Here is a 19,837-nt window from a genome sequence, read left to right as displayed (position 1 = left end):
TATCTTTACGTACACGACGGGGCTTGAGGTTCAGCCGATAGCCATGACATCTGGTTTGTTTAATCGACACTTCAGTTTATGCTACAATTCGAATATAAAATAAATAAATAAATAATTAAAATAGGGTTGTTTTAAATAAGTAGCTAGAAGCTTTGTGGAAATGGGTTACCTGCATTAGTATTCACTGTACGTAACAGTGGTGCAGGATTAGCGTATCAGTGTATAAATAAGCCTATTTCGTAAATAGGTCTGCCTCCATTAGCACACACACCGGATTTGCATTTGCCGGTGAGTATGTGTCTGTCGGCTGAAATGTTGTCCATTCCCGGTCCATCTAACGTAATGGCAGGAAGAGTTAATAGCACTAAGTACTATTATAGTGTTCCATCGACTAACTCTCTGAGAACTGTTCGCGAACAAAGGCAGATAAATGAATTCAGTGCTTCATTTTTCCGCTAGTCTTTCCGACTCTCATGTCAGAAATTTGCTCTGACACAGAATGTACTTTGAGCCTTGTGTCATTTTAAAGGGTGGATCAAAGTGCTTCTTCAGGAGCTGACTTATCGCCTTAATGATGGAGGCAGAAAACCTCGGTAAAAGTTTACCAGACTACACGGCGTAACAACCCGGAAAATAGATGCCTTCTTACTCATCGCCTTGAGAACCTGAGGTTTCACCAACAAATTTGCCGCTTTTATGGAATCAGAAATAATTTTTTTGTTCACAAGAGCAAATATCTTTGCCTCCGTCCTAAATCGTTTGAAGGAATTTAATTTAATTAGGACTATTATTATTATTATTATTATTATTATGAATTGTTTAATTGGTCCACAAGCAGCCAAAAACTTCAGGCGTGTTGCCGTCATAACTCCGATGCTTGCAGCCCAGATGAAACTGTAGTCACGGCTCGAACCACGAGATGGGCGGCTACAGTGAGTTGGGGTCGTGCGCCCGTAGTAGTCGGAGCGACCCAAGAAGCACGGCCTTTTGCATCCGGCTGAGTAGTGCTTCAGCGTTACGCTGGCATGCCGGAATGAGCTTGATGTTAGCCAGCAGTGACGACTTGACTCCTCCAAGAACTCCGATTATGAGGACGATTAATTTAACAGTGAATCCTGGGTACAGCTGTCTTAGCTCAAACACAAGGTCTTGATACTTGGTCCGTTTTTCAGCCTCCTTCACAACTATGTTGGTTTCAGCCGGGGCCGAAAACTCGATGACATACATGGTGCATCCAGAGGTATCGATGAGAACGATGTCAGGTTTAGTGGCTGTTAACTGCCTGGTAGTGGGGAACGAATAGTTCCAATAAATTTTACATTTGTCGTTCTCAACGACGGACTCAATGTCCCCAGGAGCGTACGGCAAAACGGGTGTCTTATCTATGCCGTAAAAGTGTCTCAGGTGGTAGTAGAGTATACGTAAAGCAGCGTTATGTCGATGAATGTAGGCGCAGCTGGCATAATGTTTACATGCCGACAAAAGATGCATCAACGTCTCTGGTTGCATTCGGCATGCCCTGCAGACAGTATCCACTACCCCCACACCCATCACCATTCGGCGGTACACAAGTGTGTTTACAACACCATCTTGGCACGCTAAGATGAAACCCTCGGTTTCAGACTTTAGTCCAGCCGACCGTAGAAAGGCGAACGTCAGGTCTTTTGACAAGCCCATTTTTTCTACATTTTTGAAGAAGGCCCCATGCATGGGTTTATCTGCATGTTGTTTGAGCAACAAAGTTTGCTCAGCCTTCTTAACAGTGCCCTTGAATTGATCTGACGTCAGTGTCAAGAGGGGCAACTGTCTTCGCTGTACAACTGAGCTGGTGTCGAAGTCAAGTCCGAGGTCATTTGCTGCTCTCTTTGCCGCCTGAAATATAAACGCCCCTACACCCGCAGACTCATGCGAACATACGAATGTCAAAAGGGGGTCAGAGCTATTAATGATGGAATGAGCTGTGCCCAGAACTATCCTGTTGTGAAGATTCTCCAGACCCAAGAGACCTCTACCTCCAAGATGACGCGGGAGGTATATGCGTTGGACAGAAGATTTAGGGTGAAGACTTCGGTGCATGGTCATCATTTTTCTGGTGGCCCTGTCCAGGTTTTTCAACTCGTTAACTGTCCACTTCATTGCTCCAAAAGTATAGAGCAGGATCGGAACAGCAAGCATGTTGGTGGCAGTGACTTTGTTTCTACCAGAGAGTTCGGAACTCCAAATCTGTCGTAGGGTGTGTCTATACTTGCTGCACAGAGCCTCTTTGACCTTGGAGACATCCTGGACGTGACTCTCACTCACACCAAGATATGTATAGGACTGTTCGGCATCAAGATGGTGTATGATGCTTCCGTCCACGAGTTGCACGTCTTCGCCGAAATCCCTATTTCTTCCCCTTTTCAAATGCAGAACTGCACACTTGTCCAATCCAAATTCCATGCCGATATCCTGAGTGTATACTTGCACGGTGTTCAGTGCACTTTGAATGCCACTATCACTGGCAGCATAAAGTTTTAAGTCATCCATATAAAAAAGGTGTGTGACTTTGTGGCTACGAATGGACGGTGCACCGCACATGTAGCCACGTTCACGTCTTAGCACAACGGAAAGAGGAAGTAGCGTGATGCAGAAAAGAAGAGGGCTCAAGCTGTCACCTTGAAACACTCCGCGGTGGTAGCATACCAACTCGGTTGACACTACACGTTTCCCAGATGTTAGAATGAAGCGCGTTTTCCAGAGCGGTAGTAGATTTTCAATGCATTTCACTATGTCAGGTTGGACTTTCAGCACTTTGAGCAAGATGACAATTAGCTCATGAGAAGTTGTGTCAAAAGCTTTTTTGTAGTCCACCCAGGCCATTGACAGGTTGCGCTTATAATGGACCGCATCTTGACAGATGCATCTGTCAATCAACAGATTGTCCTTGCAACCTGCAATGCCACGTTTCGAACCCCGCTGCTCATATACCTCTTTCCAGATAGGGTCAATATGGTGCAGTATGCGTTCGTTCAAGATGGAGGTGAACGCCTTGTATACAGTATTAAGACAGGTAATAGGTCGGTAGTTTTCCGGATTAGACAAATCTCCTTTCTTCGGAATAAGAACGGTGCGCCCTTCTGTTAACCAAGGTGGAATGGGCTCTGTACCACACAAAAAAGATGTAAAGATACGAGATAAATGTTTGTGTGTGCTCGTGAAAGTTTTCCACCAAAAATTATTGATGGCATCTATTCCAGGAGCAGAAAAATTCTTTTTGCCAGTAAAGGCACGTTTCACATCTTGTTCGGTGATCACTAGGGGCACATCATCATCCTCTAAATGGCGATCGCAGAACTGCCTAAAGAGGCCAATGGCCGGAGAATCTATGTTCAACGGAAATCTAGTTTCATAGAGTCTCTTCCAGAATGACTCGATCTGCGTTGCTGTTGGTGGGATATGAACAACTGGAGTGTTCTTGCTGAAGAGACGGGAAGGGCATACACGAAAGATGGTGTTCTCCTTTACGGCCCTATAACGTTTCACTAACTTCTTCCTGTCCGCGGTTAGTGCCCGTATTTTGTCCAGAGAGTGCTGCTTGATGGTCAGCAGCGTATTCTTGTTCAGTGTGTGATACTTGGCCTTGAGAGAGCGGGCGATAAGCCTCAGCTTGGTGGTAAATCTCCGACCAGAGTTTACATACTCAATCACGCAGTGAATTCTGGATACCAGTTGCCTTTCCAACTTTAACTTCGCGTCCAGACGTTTTGTTTGCTGCTCAGCTTTTTCTGCCACCCTAAACGGGGCTGGGGTTACTAATAACCTGGCTGCAGCGTAAACGGCGCGATTGATAGTAAGAAGATCAGAATCATCTTTTAGGAATTCATCTAAGATTTCGTTCATTTCGGCCAGATGTTTGGCCCGCAGCGATATCTTGTGGTGAACTGTTCGCTGCCTGTCCTTCAGATATTCACAGGAGTTCAACAATTGGTAGAACCGCGTTTTAATGTCGATATCAACAGTCGCAGCTGGGGGACATGGTGCGATATTTTTAATTTCTTCCGCTTTATGCGGCGTAGCTGCAACTGGATCTTGCGGCTTGAAGTCAAAGCCTTTCCTTCGCAGATGGTACACATAGTCTCGCAGGTTTTGTTGCGAGAGACTGGAGTGCTCAGGATGCATCTCGCACCAAAGGGAATGCATCCGTGCCATGTATCCTCTCCGCGAAGGATCACTGGTGGCGTGACACGCAAGAAGGCCACGCCGTAGATCGTCCGTCCACACCATGCGAACGGCCCCACGGTTTGTGCTACTCCCAGCGCCTCTAGGGCCCACATCCGAAACAGGCCGGCTGGAAGTGGCTTTACTATGATTCTTTTTGGGAACCAGTTTAGACTGCGTGCCGGGTGGTTGGCCCGACACACAGACGGCAGCATCTGTCAGTACAAAGACTGTCCAGGGCACGCCACGAGGAGGCTGCTGATCCGATTTTATTATTATTATTATTATTATTATTATTCATTTGTGAAATATTATTCAATAAATGAATTGAATTATTATTATTATTAATATGGTACATTTATATATTTAGTTTCATTTGTTTGTTTGTTTTACTTTTATTATTATTGAATTTAATTTAATTACTTATTATATTTTATCCTGTACACTGGTTTAGTGCTTCGCTGTTATTGGCCTTATTTGGCTGTTGCCAAGTACTTAAATAAATGAATTGAATTATTATTTAATTTAATTATTATTACATCATATTTGTAGATCAATTTTAGCACTATATTCCCATCTTTGACTAAGTTTCAGTAATTAATACTTTCATACCCGGAAACAGTTTATTGAAGGACCTTTCCCTAATGGCGAACTGAACGAATCTCTTAACTGTTTAACATTTCTTCTATAATTATCCATTTCATTTTCATTTGTTTTATCCTTTTTTCTAATCCCTTTCACTATTTATCATTATTAAAATGCTAATTTTGTCGCCTTACATTTATCAGTGAGAATGTGAAATATTCATATTTGAATTTGCTGCCCGTTTATGAACATTTTCGTGTCTGTTTTGTTTATTGTGAGAGGTTTTGTATTTCACATTAGCCGCAGTGAAATGTATTCTGCACACATAAAAATGGATTTGTTCATATAGCTAGATTAAATTGGCAGTTCCATCAATGTGGATGCATCCCACATCATATGTCTGTGATCCTGGGTCATTCAACCTGACAACCTTAGGGTAGAGTGGGGTAAAACCATCCAATCAGCACAGTTCATTATTTTACGTACATTTTTAATTATAAATATAAGTATTATGTTGAATCCGTTCACAAATGTTTCCTTGTATGCATCGTTTTCTTGTATATTTATAATAAGTACGCAATTACAAATTACTGCATTTAATTTTGAGCACTTTGAAACACGAACTGTGGAAATAGGCCAATATTTAAGAATTTAGTCCGTACCGAAAAGAAAACATAACGCATGTCTGTAAAGAGGATCGATTGGTTAACGCTGTTTAGAGAGCTAATATTTTTTACAGTGAAAATTATATGAAATCTTAAATTACACTTTTTGGGAGTTAGTGTTAGTAAGTGTTAACGTGTTAAACAACACTTGTCACTGCACTTTAAAGTGTTTAAACTGTGTTCACTCTATTTGAATACACCTTTTTCCCTGGTAATTTCGAAACTCGTGATGTTACAGATCGAAATAGCCCAATCTGTGCTTTATTTTTAGTGTCATTCCGACAAATAGTTCGGTGAAAACTTCTCTTGAATGGAGATCGCTTAAAATGCATCATTCTTAGTTTTTATCCCGTCCGCAAGGCAGCGTTAAAGGTTGTGCTTAACAACGGAACAAATACGGGCTTATGATCGCTGACGTACCGAACAAAGTTGATGTGTTGTGTTAGAATTCTCTTTGTTTAAAACTGGTATTACGGCCGTTTTAAACTAGAATTCATTATTCTGGGTGCTTTCACGTGTGCTTAATTTACATTGTATACTAATACCTCGAAGTTTACGATGTAATAATAGAACAATTTTATTTTGGGGACGTGGCAAGGCCTTAAACAATACATCATTACTCGTAATCAGTTTCTGATGACACAAGTATGTCCGTTACAAATCTGGTGAGAAACTGTTGAGTGATATGAATGCATGCAAATTACGTTACGAGTGTTCGCGTGTGTTTTTTTTTTTCAATTAGCGATTATAAAAACCGGGCCAAACTCGCTGTACCGGAAAATCTTATTTGCATGTACTAAATCGCATTACAACCTCACGGTAACGAATTACAGAGGGGAAAAAAATGTATTTTTTTTTATCCAGGATGTAACAGAATGGGCTTCAGTTCTGAGTCTTTACCTCATTGATTCGTTGTGTTGAATATAATAACACTGCTTTAGTAGGCTTCGTGTTGAACAATAAGTAATGTAGTTTATTGAAGTATTATCTTTACAAATCGTATTGAAAGTACGATATTTATAAAATTGATTTATAAAGTAAACTGCCCGCTCAACACACCAACATAATACCTTCCCCCTGACTCCATACTACCGCCAGGCGTCACCACTTACGTAATTTAAATTTCTTGCTACCAGAGTCGTCACCGTCAGAACTTAATTTAAAATTTATCCGCGTTATAGGAACTGCTCAATCGTTGTTCCAATTAATAATGCCGTCAGAGACTAAGAATGTGTGATTCAGGGCGTAATTAATAGCCTTAAATATGCGTTGTTCGTATATTGTTTGTAACTTTCGAAATGGATTGAAGATATTGGTGAAAAATTCGTGTTAAATCGGTCCCTTGATACCACAAGATGGCGCCTCCACGGGGTCCGGGTGGGGTAGAAGGAAAACTGCGATTATACTGAATAAGCATTTGCGGTCAGCCGACAAAGGGTGGTCCTCTAGTGCCAGAGACGAAATTAAGAAATTTTTACGCTACTGTATGTCTACTCATTCTAAAATCTTTTTGACACTGATGTGTGTACCGAATCTCAAAAGATATTAACTTTTCTGTACCCCCTTAACAACCCAGAACCCAAGCATGAGTCTCGTTATGAAAGCAAGTGAACCCAATAAACCGTACGGTTGCAGTAAACGAGAGTCAGCTACGGACGAAACCTCTGTGTTTCATTATAAGTACAGGGAGTTTGTAGTGAGAGAACTTTTTTAATTTGGCGCATGGCGGAATGGCTTCTCTGACTCTCCAGAGCCTAGTGTAAGTGAGGGCTGTCCACACTGACCATATTACGATGTCGGTTGAAGCAGTTTCAGCGAAAATTTGTGTATCCCCACTTCTAGGAATACGTTGGTATTACTCTCAACCCTTCGGAGCGTATGAGAATCACCTAATTGATCTGCGCATGTAATCTTTCGAGATTTTCATGTTTTTCGGTGTTGAAGTTCTTCACTCTCATCTTTTTTTCCTTGCGGAGAAATTTAAATTTGAAAAAGCACGATAACAGCGTTGGAAATTGGTAAAAACACACGAATATAAAGCGCGCTGTCGGATGTGCGCATGCGCGTATGAGATGAACGTGTCCGAGCTCTGAACCAGAGTGACGCGTATATGCGAGGTCATGACGTATAAATCGAGCTATATCTAGAAAGAGGGAGAGACGTTACTTAAGTAGGATTTGAGATTCTCACGTCGGTGAGTTCGAAAATTGCTGTCTTCTGGGTTGTTGCGCCGTGTGGTCTGATAGATACTGACCAACGCTACAGAGGTCCTTGCAGCCTACATCATCAGGGCGATCTTTGAAACGTCGGCTAACTTCTACCAGACTACACCTTGCAACAACCCAGAAGACTTCCGTCTGCGTTGTATAATACCTTTGTACAATTTTGTTAAAGGTTGTGGCCGATAATATCAGGTTCTACTGTTCCTCTCTCTTCGTCAGTTTTGCGCTTGTAACCTGCCCTGGTTCACAGCCGATTTCCGATTAATGACGGGTAACTCAGGCGTACCTTTAATCGGTACACGAGCAGGGGAAGCACGTGGCTGGGTCCCACGTTAAGGTGGACGGAGACGAAACTACCAGCTTTACAATTATCGAGTCTTCCCTGTCAGCATGCACAGTAATACGTAGTGATGAATTCATATGTTGATTTTAAGATTGTGAAATAGTTCTGTTAAGATTGTTATTTTATTTAGTGTTCTGTCTGACGCACTTACAATATCTTATATGTCTTCTAGTTATTTATTTATTTATTTTACAGTCATTTTGCTTTCATGATTTGGCTTGTATTTACTTTTTGTGTGTATTTAATTTTAAATACATTTTTCTCGTCTGTAAAAAAAATGCCCCATTTCTTATATTCCCCCCACCAAGTTACCATAATCATTAAAATAATTGTGCATGTAATTATATCGTAAAGTATACCTTTTTTTCATCACATCGCCGTCTAAAAATCCATCAGTAAAATGTGTTGCATACATGTGAACTATTTGCGTTCAAAGCTTGAAATTTCATTGCCCGTGTGTGTGGGGGGGGGGAGGGGGTTAATGTGGTGAGTGGTGTACAGTTGATTGCATGCATCGTCTGATCATCCATCACTCAGATCCCATGGGTCAGATTACACGGATATTTACAGTGTTCAATGTTACCGATCCCTTTTGGTTCCCTGACACACGGTGTAGTTATTTCAGCATCACGACATTTCTAGCTTTCTATTGGCTATCTCGAGAGTCGCTGTGACCCAGACTTGATATAGCGTATTCCTCTTTTTGTGCGCGGAAGACAAACGAATCTCTAACTCACGAACGTTTTACAGGAAATGCTTCCTAACTGCGCTACAGCCACATTGTGAGTTCTGTTAGTCGAAATTAATTTCGCAGAGGTAATTCTGGTCTGATAGACTAACGACCAACCTTACCTCATTTGTCTTGGTAGTATGCACCGCGTTCATCCCGTCTTTACCCCTTGACAAGGAGCACAGCTATGCTTGTGTGTTTGTGTTGCGACTGATTTTAATCTCAGTATTGAGTTTCTCCACGGTGGTCTAGCGGTTAGAACGCTGGCCTTGTAATCCTGGGGTCTCGGGTTCGATTCCCGGCGGTGCCCGAATTTATAACTTGTGTTGGGCAAGGCCGTGGTCTAGGCAACGCGGAGTTTTCCTCCGTGGCATCTCAACAATTACTCCATTCACACACAGAAGAAGGCAATGGCAAACCACTTCTGGATCATCTGCCAAGAACGTATATGAACAGGTCCCAGTCCGAGAAAAGGATGAAAGGATCCTGTTCATATGGACCTGTCCTCAGACAGAACGCTAAATAAATAAATATAATAATAATTGAGTTTCTGTAAGCGCCTAAGAACTATGAAACAATTGTGCGAATTTACCTTAATGTCATCGGAGATCCATACTTGTCTGATGCGTCAAACAGTAGGGTCGCTGGTTCGAATCGGGGCATAGATGTAATGCTGTTTTCTATAACCCTACGTAGGCCAAGGTCTTTCATTGGGTCAGTCCCTCTTCTGAGAAGTTGTATAAAATATCTGAAGGGTTTATCGTTTTAGAAATGTTTCTAACTGTGGAAGGCTCCATCTCATGTGCCATTTAGATATGTCCCTCCCTCTTCCCTTCCTACAGTGTGTTTAAAAGCACTTGAAATGAGTTTGCTGTCAGAGTAGTGAATAATTAACACAGTTTCCTTTTTCCCCCCCCTTGTTTTCAGACTGAGTTGTCGCAAAACCTGCAGCAGCTGTCCGAGAAGGCGAGGTCCACAACAGAATTCATCCAGAGGCTTAAAGGAATGACCGACAGAGTGAACGTGAGTATGTTATTGTATTTTGTTACCCGAGGAAAAATTTATTCTGAAAATATCAGAAGTTGTGTTAAAAAGTGATTTTTTCTTTCGAAATTTATATATTATATTGGTTCAGTGTTTTTGTTACGAAGCTCAAATACCATATTTTAAAAAAAACTGACTCATGGTTTGTAAAATTATTACGCTTGCATGGTTTATAACCTGAATTTGAAATATTATGGAGATAATGCAGTATAACTGCCACAGATCTTGCGTGGAATGAACTACGGTTTTAACCTTTAACTTATCATGCTTATTTTGGTTTAGCAAGATGAAATCCTTTCCTTCCGTTCTTTAAACGCTACAGTAGCTTAAATTGACAAATAGTGTGCAAGAGATATTTTTTGTCTTTATTTTTTAAATATCAGGGATATTCTGACGAGAAGTAAATTGAACCAGAAATTATTCTGTTCCGTATATAGCGAGAGGCCGAATTTCCACCTCACATAAAACATCAGGTAAAATTAATACTTTAGATATTTTAATATACAGACCTTTGCATAGCAGAAAGGAAAACAGAATGTCCGAATCTGAATTGTAACAGTTATTCCTCAAATTTAATATACTCGTAACTTAAAATACGGCTGTTTTTTGGGTTGTAGCGCCGTGTAGAAGTTTATGAACGTTTCGATGGTCCTTGCTGCCTCCATCATCAGGGCGATTAAGATGGCTGTCTTGTGGGCGGTCACTCTGATGATGGAGTCGGGAAAGACCTTCGTAACGTTCACAACCCATAATAGAGCCGTCGACTATAACCTATGGTACAATTTTCCTTTAGTCTTCTCTGTGCGTTATTCGCTGTTGGTGCATTTTACGTCTGTCCTCATTTGTTTACCCACGTAGAAATGCTTGTTAGTTTTAATAACACTTGTCACTCGGGTTCCTACTGTCGTTGGTTTCATGTCGGCCTTGTCACACTCATTGCGTGCTGATAAATGTCCGTATCCATGCCGTTGATTACTGCCGCACAAATGCGTCTAGATTTATATTAGCACGGACAGGTGTTCGTATCTTACGACGCCATAACGCGACGCACGATCTGAAAGTTGTATATTATTATTTTTTTTTTTTAGAAAAAGAAAATTATGTTCGGAAATGAGGACTTACCGTGGCCGATTTGTGTAGCGTCGTAGTAACCCAAATACCGTTTATCTTTTATTTGTTTCCCACGGGAGTGTGTAAACAGAACTACACATCCTTTTTACGCCATAATTTTAATTCTCTTCACGGCCGCATCCATAAGTTTTATATTTCATCCGGGATCCTCTCCCAGAATACAACTGTGGTCTCATGTCTAATGTCACGGCTGAATGAACCGTACTCTTAATTAAAATATGCACAAAGGAATAATTATATCATGCCGTGGTCTTATTAATCAGATCGACGTCGGTTTTAACGGAGTTAAAATTTCAGACCGACGACATGAAACGGGGTTGAATGAGTTCCCTTTGCTATGATCATACTTTGTGGATAATTTTTTAGCTGTTTAAAAATGCCATGAGTGGAAAATTTCGCTTCTCACCGGTTCAGTAAAATATGGACAGTCTTATATATATATATATTATTTAAATCTTGTCCGTCTAATCACAATAAATTCTTATTAAAATATTACAATAATTAACATTTAAAATATTTAAAATATTAAATGATGTTCTTTATCGAAATATTCGATTTACATTTATTTCGATAAAGAACATCATTTAATATTTTAAATGTTAATTATTGTAATATTTTAATATTTAATAAGAATTTATTGTGATTAGACGGACAAGATTTAAATAATATATATTTATTATATTACAATATGACGCAACTTTACCATCTTATGGACAGTCTTATTAAAACGAATGAACAGTTCTTCTGACCGCCCTTATTAGGTGCTCATTACATAATATTATAAATGTCAAAGGTCAAATTCTGACTACCGCGTCACTATTAATAATCTGTGCAGTTCTTTTCACCATTGCGTTCATATCGATATTTGGAATCAGTTTTCTCCGCCTGGAACGGAGGTAAGGATGGAACTTAAATTCGCCACCTTGTCACGTGAGTGTTAGTCACGTAGTTTAGTTTTATTCGAGGGAGTTCGTGATGTAATAGAATATCTGCCTATTACGTGATTATTAAATTTCCAGGGATGACACTATACCATAGAGATATTTAGGTAAATAATTAATTTCTTTATTGAATATTTATACATTAGTCTTTTGCCAAGGTTATTATTACCTTTATTTTTTATTTAGTGTTCTGTCTGACGACAGGTCCATATGAACATGATCCTTCCATCCTTTTCTCGGACTGGGACCTGTTCATATACGTTCTTGGCAGATGATCCAGAAGTGGTTTGCCATTGCCTTCTTCTGTGTGTGAATGGAGTAATTGTTGGGATGCCCCCGGAGGAAAACTCCGTGATGCCTAGACCACGGCCTTGCCCAACACAAGTTATAAATTTGAGCACCACCGGGAATTACCTAAGAACGTGTATTTTTATGTGGTAACGTTGTTTCTCGTATTTAGCGAGAAATTCTTTCCATTTAATGTTGAGGTTATGTGTGCGGCTTTAGTTGAAATTAAAGTTAATTATTGAACAATAACATTGCGCTGTTCCAACATCGTTCTCTGCTAAGTTATCTTGGTGATATAAATCACTTATTTCTAGGAACGACACGCGGAGGAATTTCTGCTATGTTTGGTATAGTCTGTAATGAACAGTTCCTCCGTGTGTTATGTCTGCATGCCTCTGGTGACAGATCACCATTCAGTGACCTTTTACTCGCCTGTTTATTAAGAGCACGGTCTACTGCTGCTAATTTGTAGTCTATGATGACGCAAAATGTTAACCTACAGTAGTCACAAAAGCTGTAAGAGAACATTCAATCAATTGCATTTACCCTTTGAACACGAACCTCATCTAAATAATGTTTAAAAATTTACTCCGTACCGCGAAGAATACAACACTTCACAATGCAGCGAGAGATATACGAGGTGCGATCGGAAAGTTTCCAGGCTGTGTCAATAGAGGGCGAACCGGATGTAGTACGAGCTTCTGCCGCTAGGGGGTGCGGCCTACATTCATAGTGAATCAGTGTGCCAGCCGGCATAATCGAATTAGCATTTGTTTCTTAGTTACGGGCGTTTTGGTAGTGCATTACACCGACCCTCCTGCGATTTCGGAATGGCGTGTGCACAAAGAAAGATTTCCAGGGATGCTTCCAGGCTTGGCAGCGGCGCTGGGATCGTTGTGTTCACTCCCAGGGGAACTACTTCGAGGGTGATGGATGAATTTAATACCTGAGATAAGTGTACGGGTTTTTATAGGCGCAGTCTTGAAACTTTCCGATCGCACCTCGTATGTATTGAAATTACTGAGTTTTTTTTTAAAAAAAAATATTTTTATGGGAAGGAGCGTGAACATTTTTGATCATACGGTAGAGAAGACGTCCGACTTTGATATTAATAAATAGTGATAATAAAGTAGATGAATGTTATTATGTCCTGATGGTAGTGTCAAGAACTTGTTAACATTTATGACGGGGTATTTTCCGCTGTGTAGTGACTGCATTTTCTCCTGAAAAGCCGATCTCCAGCTGAGGAGGACGAGATTAAATATTATGGTACCGGCTGTGCGAAGGATATTCTGAGAGATTTCCGAGATTTATGACTCCGCCCATTTGTTTTTTGAGTTTTGATCTTGTATGGGCTACTCTTAGGTTGGCGCCTTTGTATCGATTATTTTGAGTCGAAATCTTGCTGTTGGCTTTCACAAGATTTCTACAGGTTTTGCTCCATTCATTGAGGAAAAAAAAATGTATAAAAATGTCCACGTCGATATACTTCGTGAAATTACAAGAACTTTTAAAATATTAATCAGATTTTATTTTATCGTATAGCTTGCACCAGTCGAAATATCGCTTCCCCCCTCTCTCTCTCTCTCTCTCCCCCCCACCTCCCGGGTGGAAGAATTGTTGAAACAGAGTATCGTGTCATTTCAAGGCATATTCCATATTGAATTTGGAATTTAATCTCCCTGTAAGAATGTGTGGAGGTATACCTCCACGTCTGCATGGCGTGGTACTTAATTAAGCCCCAGGGACAACCTCACGTCTTTTGCTTCACTGTCCCAACAGTTTTGTTACTTCAAGTGAATCTTCGATTTGTATATTTTAGATATTATTGCTTCTGTGATGTTTTTTTTATTTATTGTTCCAATTATTCCACGAATAATTTTGAATGTCCGATGTGCCAGACTAAAATATTCACGCAAAAGGAAGAAATTTGGATCGATTTCTGGTTCATGTAAGTATACTCTCGTGAGAAAATCTGATAATATATAAGAATACAGATCGTACCGCAAAGAAAACACCACACTCCACCATTACGAAGTTTAAATTATTGATTCTGTTTGAGAAAATGATCGCTGTTTACACTGATAATCATGAAATACCCATAATTCAAGAGATATTATTGATTGTTAAAGCAGGTGGGGAAAATTGTTCCCACTGGAATTTAAAGGGTTAAGCTTCATGGTTTATGTTGACTGGACTGAAAGGGCGATTTTGAATTATGAAGTTTTTCGCAAATGTCGAACCCTTAACTCAAAACGAAAATATTTGTGCTACTCTTTTACGTTAGCCAAGAAGAGAAGAAAACAGCTACGTTTTATTTATTTCCCTTCTAAGCGAGTTGCTTGCGGGGAAATATATCTTTTAAAGAAACCTTATTCTCTCTGTAACGGAGTGAGATTAGTGGCGGGAACTTCGCAGATGTGAACTGGTCTTTGTTATCTAACGCAATAGACTTTACTCTTCTGAGGGTTTTTTCCCCCCGTATTCTTCTCTATTGCTTTCTTCCATTTTGTATGTCGTTAAGTTGGGAAAATAAGTGCTTAACCTATTTATCAGACGCATTAATAACTATGTTTCTAGCGGTTAGAACGCTGGCCTTGTAATCCTGGGGTCTCGGGTTCGATTCCCGGCGGTGCCCGAATTTATAACTTGTGTTGGGCAAGGCCGTGGTCTAGGCAACACGGAGTTTTCCTCCGTGGCATCCCAACAATTACTCCATTCACACACAGAAGAAGGCAATGGCAAACCACTTCTGGATCATCTGCCAAGAACGTATATGAACAGGTCCCAGTCCGAGAAAAGGATGGAAGGATCCTGTTCATATGGACCTGTCCTCAGACAGAACACTAAATAAATATAAAAAATAATACACCAATCCATTTTTGGTGTTCTCGATAGATCAGAATGCTGATGTTCGATAAGATAATATGTTTTTCTCTCCCAGTTATATTTCTTTCTTAACGTCACTGTCTCGTGGGTCAACTTAATAGAAAATGCAGATAAGTAAACTTCTGTAATGAATCTTGAATTGCTTACTGTAGGAACAGGCACTCAAAACTCTGTGGCAGTGCCGTTTTTAAAATGACGTGGCTGTTCCTAGGGCCGTCACGCGGTTGACTAAAATTATAACCGCATACTTTTATTAAGTCCAGGCTTAAGATTGTGGTGTGTCTTCGTTCCGCTTTGATGGTTTCTTGAAATAGTCCACAACCACTGCCTCTCCATTCTTTTCAAGCGACTATGCCCAGACATCATTCGACGCTGCATAACCCCAGAAGTTGAAACAGCATTGTTAAATAACTTACTGCTCTAATTTTACATTCGTCCTTGGATTTTCAATTTGGACAGATACATATTTTGGTTAAGATTAATTAAAATGGTAATGTGTCATAAATATTCGGATTTATTTAAAATATTCTTGATGCTCTGAAAATTTTAAATGTGTAAAACGCGTTAAATTTTGTATCTTTCAATGCGAATGCGATAGCCTCTGATCTGAATGTAATAGTCTCATAGTGAAGTTACGCACTGAATTTCAACTGCCCAAGGGAATAATTTTTCTCTTTTTAATATGGATTCTGTATGCGACCATAAAATATATATATCTCTCTCTGTTATACAGAGGTTATGAAATTAATTATAAATAAAATCGTTTAAAGCAAACATTTCATATTTTCTACTGATGACATGCTCTGTTCTGTTTGTTCTGTTACTGTGGTACAGTTTGAACTACTTAATCAACATTTGATTTCGTCTGTTCCATTTTCGGTAATTTTTCATTAAACCAGAATGTTTTTTGTCCTCTATTACATTTTGAGGTCTCCCTCCACGAAATTAAAACTCCTCATGACCTATTACGAAACTCTCAGTAAATCAAAGTAATCTTATAACCAACCTGGCCTCTTAACTCTGTGTTCACAGGCTTTGCGACCACTTGAACAAGAAACTGACCACTCATATACTTCTATTGTAAACATTTGTAAGAGAATCCTTTGCTAATGCCCTCATCTGTCCTAATGAAATGGTATTTGCACAGAGGTTAGATTTAACCTTACCGAGATCTGAAGTTGTCACAGCGACTAGGACGCTGTCTTCCGGGATCTTCATCATTTAACATCTCAGTATTCAGCCGACTTAAAATTTAAGGTAGTTTATAGGCAGAAACATTTGAATCTAATATTTATTTTACTGATATATCTCCCTTAATTAAAACGTATAATCGCATTTACTGCCATACAAAATATTAATACGACAAAAATATTTTACACTGCAGGCATGCCGATATAATTATGGACGCACTATTTGAGGTATATTTGATTGGCGTACATTATATGTCTTTGAGCTAGGTGTACTCCCACAATTATAATTACATGTTTTGCTATTTTAATATTGATGAGCAGTGGTAAACATTTACTGTTGAAATGAATCAAACATCGTGTTAACGCTTTAGAGAATCTCACGCTATGATATTAACCCAGTTCTTAATATCACTAAGTTTTACATTTATGTAATATGCTTCGTAAAAATTTAAAAAAAAAATTCTGTTAGGCCGAATGGTTAGCATTCCAGTTTCGTATTTGGTAGATTCTGGGTTTAAATCTAGGTCCAGGGACCGGTTATCCTGTCTGATGTTTTTCGTGGTTTTACTATGTCTCTCCAGTCGAGATAGTGCCTTAAATTACGCCACGACCTCGTCCTAGCATATACGAGTAGTTTCTGGTTCATTATTCGTTAATGAGCCGATCATTTGATGGCGTGTTGTTTGAGCTGCTGATAGCGTCGTTAAATATATCACAAGCAAACAACATCACATCGACTTTTATATGACGCAACTGTCGATGCGTGAACACATTAAAAATTCGTATATATTCTGTTACAGCGTGTCGAACGAATCAGAACTGTGACAGTAGTGAGTGAGACAGATATCGAACCCATATGCTTTCAAATACGATGATGAAATCATTGTCGAATAGTCGTTCAATATGAGAATAGCGTAGAAGAAATTCAACTACAAAAAACATTTTGGTTACGCTAAATTTTAGTTTGTATTTCATTTCTGTAAGATTTATGTTGACAGTCGCGAATCAACAACGCGACTGAATGGGTTTTAAACCAATTAACCAATTAATTAATGGACTACGAGAAGACAACAGTGGTCATAACATACAACTCTAGCGGGAGAGAGTGAAATTTGTTGAAATTGCAGTACATTCTATTGACAGCGGGTGAAATAGAAGTGTCCAGCTAAACCAATGACAATAGCGATCCACTTAAATGGTTTTTTTTTTTACTGCAAAATGCCAGAAGAGCTAGGATTATAGGCTACCATTGTACAGTATCTTCACCAATGGACGTATTGAGTAAGCCAATACAACATTTAAACAGATAGCAATGTACAGACCGGTACTACAAGGCTTCTTAGGAAGTTCTACTGTATACTAGGACTCGAGTTCTTAATATTATTGTTACTACAGAAGGAGAAGACAATCTTTGTTATCATTTTAACAGTCTTCTCCTCGCTGTATGTATTTTATACCCTGAGGATGGCCACTCTGTGAACCGAGGTATTGAATCCCGCAGGGACCTCATGGAAATTTGTGAAGTTACTTAATATGTAACAAGGTTTATATCTGTCATCATTCATATCTTGTAGTGGGGTGGTCTAGCGGTCAGAACACTAGCCTTTTAAGCCTCGGGTCCCGGGTTCAATTCCCGGTGGTGCTCAAATTTATAACTTGTGTTGGGCAAGGCCGTGGTCTAGGCATCACGGAGTTTTCCTCCGGGGGCTTCTTCCCCGGTTTCTCCGTGGCATCCCAACAATTACTCCATTCACACACAGAAGAAGGCAATGGCAAACCACTTCTGGATCATCTGCCAAGAACGTATATGAACAGGTCCCAGTCCGAGAAAAGGATGGAAGGATCCTGTTCATATGGACCTGTCCTCAGACAGAACACTAAATAATAATAAGATGAGGTGGTCTAGCGGTTAGAACGCTGGCCTTGTAATCCTGGGGTCTCGGGTTCGATTCCCGGCGGTGCCCGAATTTATAACTTGTGTTGGGCAAGGCCGTGGTCTAGGCAACACGGAGTTTTCCTCCGTGGCATCCCAACAATTACTCCATTCACACACAGAAGAAGGCAATGGCAAACCACTTCTGGATCATCTGCCAAGAACGTATATGAACAGGTCCCAGTCCGAGAAAAGGATGGAAGGATCCTGTTCATATGGACCTGTCGTCAGACAGAACACTTAATAATAATAAGATGAGGTGGTCTAGCGGTTAGAACGCTGGCCTTGTAATCCTGGGGTCTCGGGTTCGAATTTATAACTTGTGTTGGGCAAGGCCGTGGTCTAGGCAACACGGAGTTTTCCTCCGTGGCATCCCAACAATTACTCCATTCACACACAGAAGAAGGCAATGGCAAACCACTTCTGGATCATCTGCCAAGAACGTATATGAACAGGTCCCAGTCCGAGAAGAGAAAAGGATGGAAGGATCCTGTTCATATGGACCTGTCGTCAGACAGAACACTTAATAATAATAAGATGAGGTGGTCTAGCGGTTAGAACGCTGGCCTTGTAATCCTGGGGTCTCGTGTTCGAATTTATAACTTGTGTTGGGCAAGGCCGTGGTCTAGGCAACACGGAGTTTTCCTCCGTGGCATCCCAACAATTACTCCATTCACACACAGAAGAAGGCAATGGCAAACCACTTCTGGATCATCTGCCAAGAACGTATATGAACAGGTCCCAGTCCGAGAAGAGAAAAGGATGGAAGGATCCTGTTCATATGGACCTGTCGTCAGACAGAACACTAAATAATAATAAGATGAGGTGGTCTAGCGGTTAGAACGCTGGCCTTGTAATCCTGGGGTCTCGGGTTCGATTCCAGGCGGTGCCCGAATTTATAACTTGTGTTGGGCAAGGCCGTGGTCTAGGCAACACGTAGTTTTCATCCGTGGCATCCCAACAATTACTCCATTCACACACAGAAGAAGGCAATGGCAAACCACTTCTGGATCATCTGCCAAGAACGTATATGAACAGGTCCCAGTCCGAGAAGAGAAAAGGATGGAAGAATCCTGTTCATATGGACCTGTCGTCAGACAGAACACTTAATAATAATAAGATGAGGTGGTCTAGCGGTTAGAACGCTGGCCTTGTAATCCTGGGGTCTCGGGTTCGAATTTATAACTTGTGTTGGGCAAGGCCGTGGTCTAGGCAACACGGAGTTTTCCTCCGTGGCATCCCAACAATTACTCCATTCACACACAGAAGAAGGCAATGGCAAACCACTTCTGGATCATCTGCCAAGAACGTATATGAACAGGTCCCAGTCCGAGAAGAGAAAAGGATGGAAGGATCCTGTTCATATGGACCTGTCGTCAGACAGTACACTAAATAATAATAAGATGAGGTGGTCTAGCGGTTAGAACGCTGGCCTTGTAATCCTGGGGTCTCGGGTTCGATTCCCGGCGGTGCCCGAATTTATAACTTGTGTTGGGCAAGGCCGTGGTCTAGGCAACACGGAGTTTTCCTCCGTGGCATCCCAACAATTACTCCATTCACACACAGAAGAAGGCAATGGCAAACCACTTCTGGATCATCTGCCAAGAACGTATATGAACAGGTCCCAGTCCGAGAAGAGAAAAGGATGGAAGGATCCTGTTCATATGGACCTGTCGTCA

At 40.5% G+C, this 19,837-nt stretch overlaps 1 protein-coding gene across 4 annotated transcripts in view; it reads left to right on the top strand.

Moving 5' to 3' along the window:
• Trim9 (E3 ubiquitin-protein ligase Trim9) overlaps positions 1–19,837 on the top strand; it is a 260,942-nt gene that overhangs the window by 119,269 nt on the left and 121,836 nt on the right. For all 4 annotated transcript variants that reach the window (XR_015534669.1, XR_002546544.2, XM_022083960.2 and 1 more), the window contains exon 2: positions 9,670–9,765. Coding sequence is in view for 2 of the 4 variants with exons in the window: in XM_022083960.2 (XP_021939652.2) it covers positions 9,670–9,765 (96 nt within the window). In the remaining 2 variants the exon portion in view is untranslated. The remainder of the gene's footprint in view (positions 1–9,669; positions 9,766–19,837) is intronic.

This window comes from Zootermopsis nevadensis, unplaced genomic scaffold, assembly GCF_977971745.1.
Source record: "Zootermopsis nevadensis isolate Lab colony 2312 unplaced genomic scaffold, Znev_1.0 Znev_ptg000011l, whole genome shotgun sequence".
NCBI lineage: Eukaryota > Metazoa > Arthropoda > Insecta > Blattodea > Termopsidae > Zootermopsis > Zootermopsis nevadensis.
Note: the sequence above shows the minus strand (reverse complement) of the source record. Positions and strands in the feature narration are given on the sequence as shown.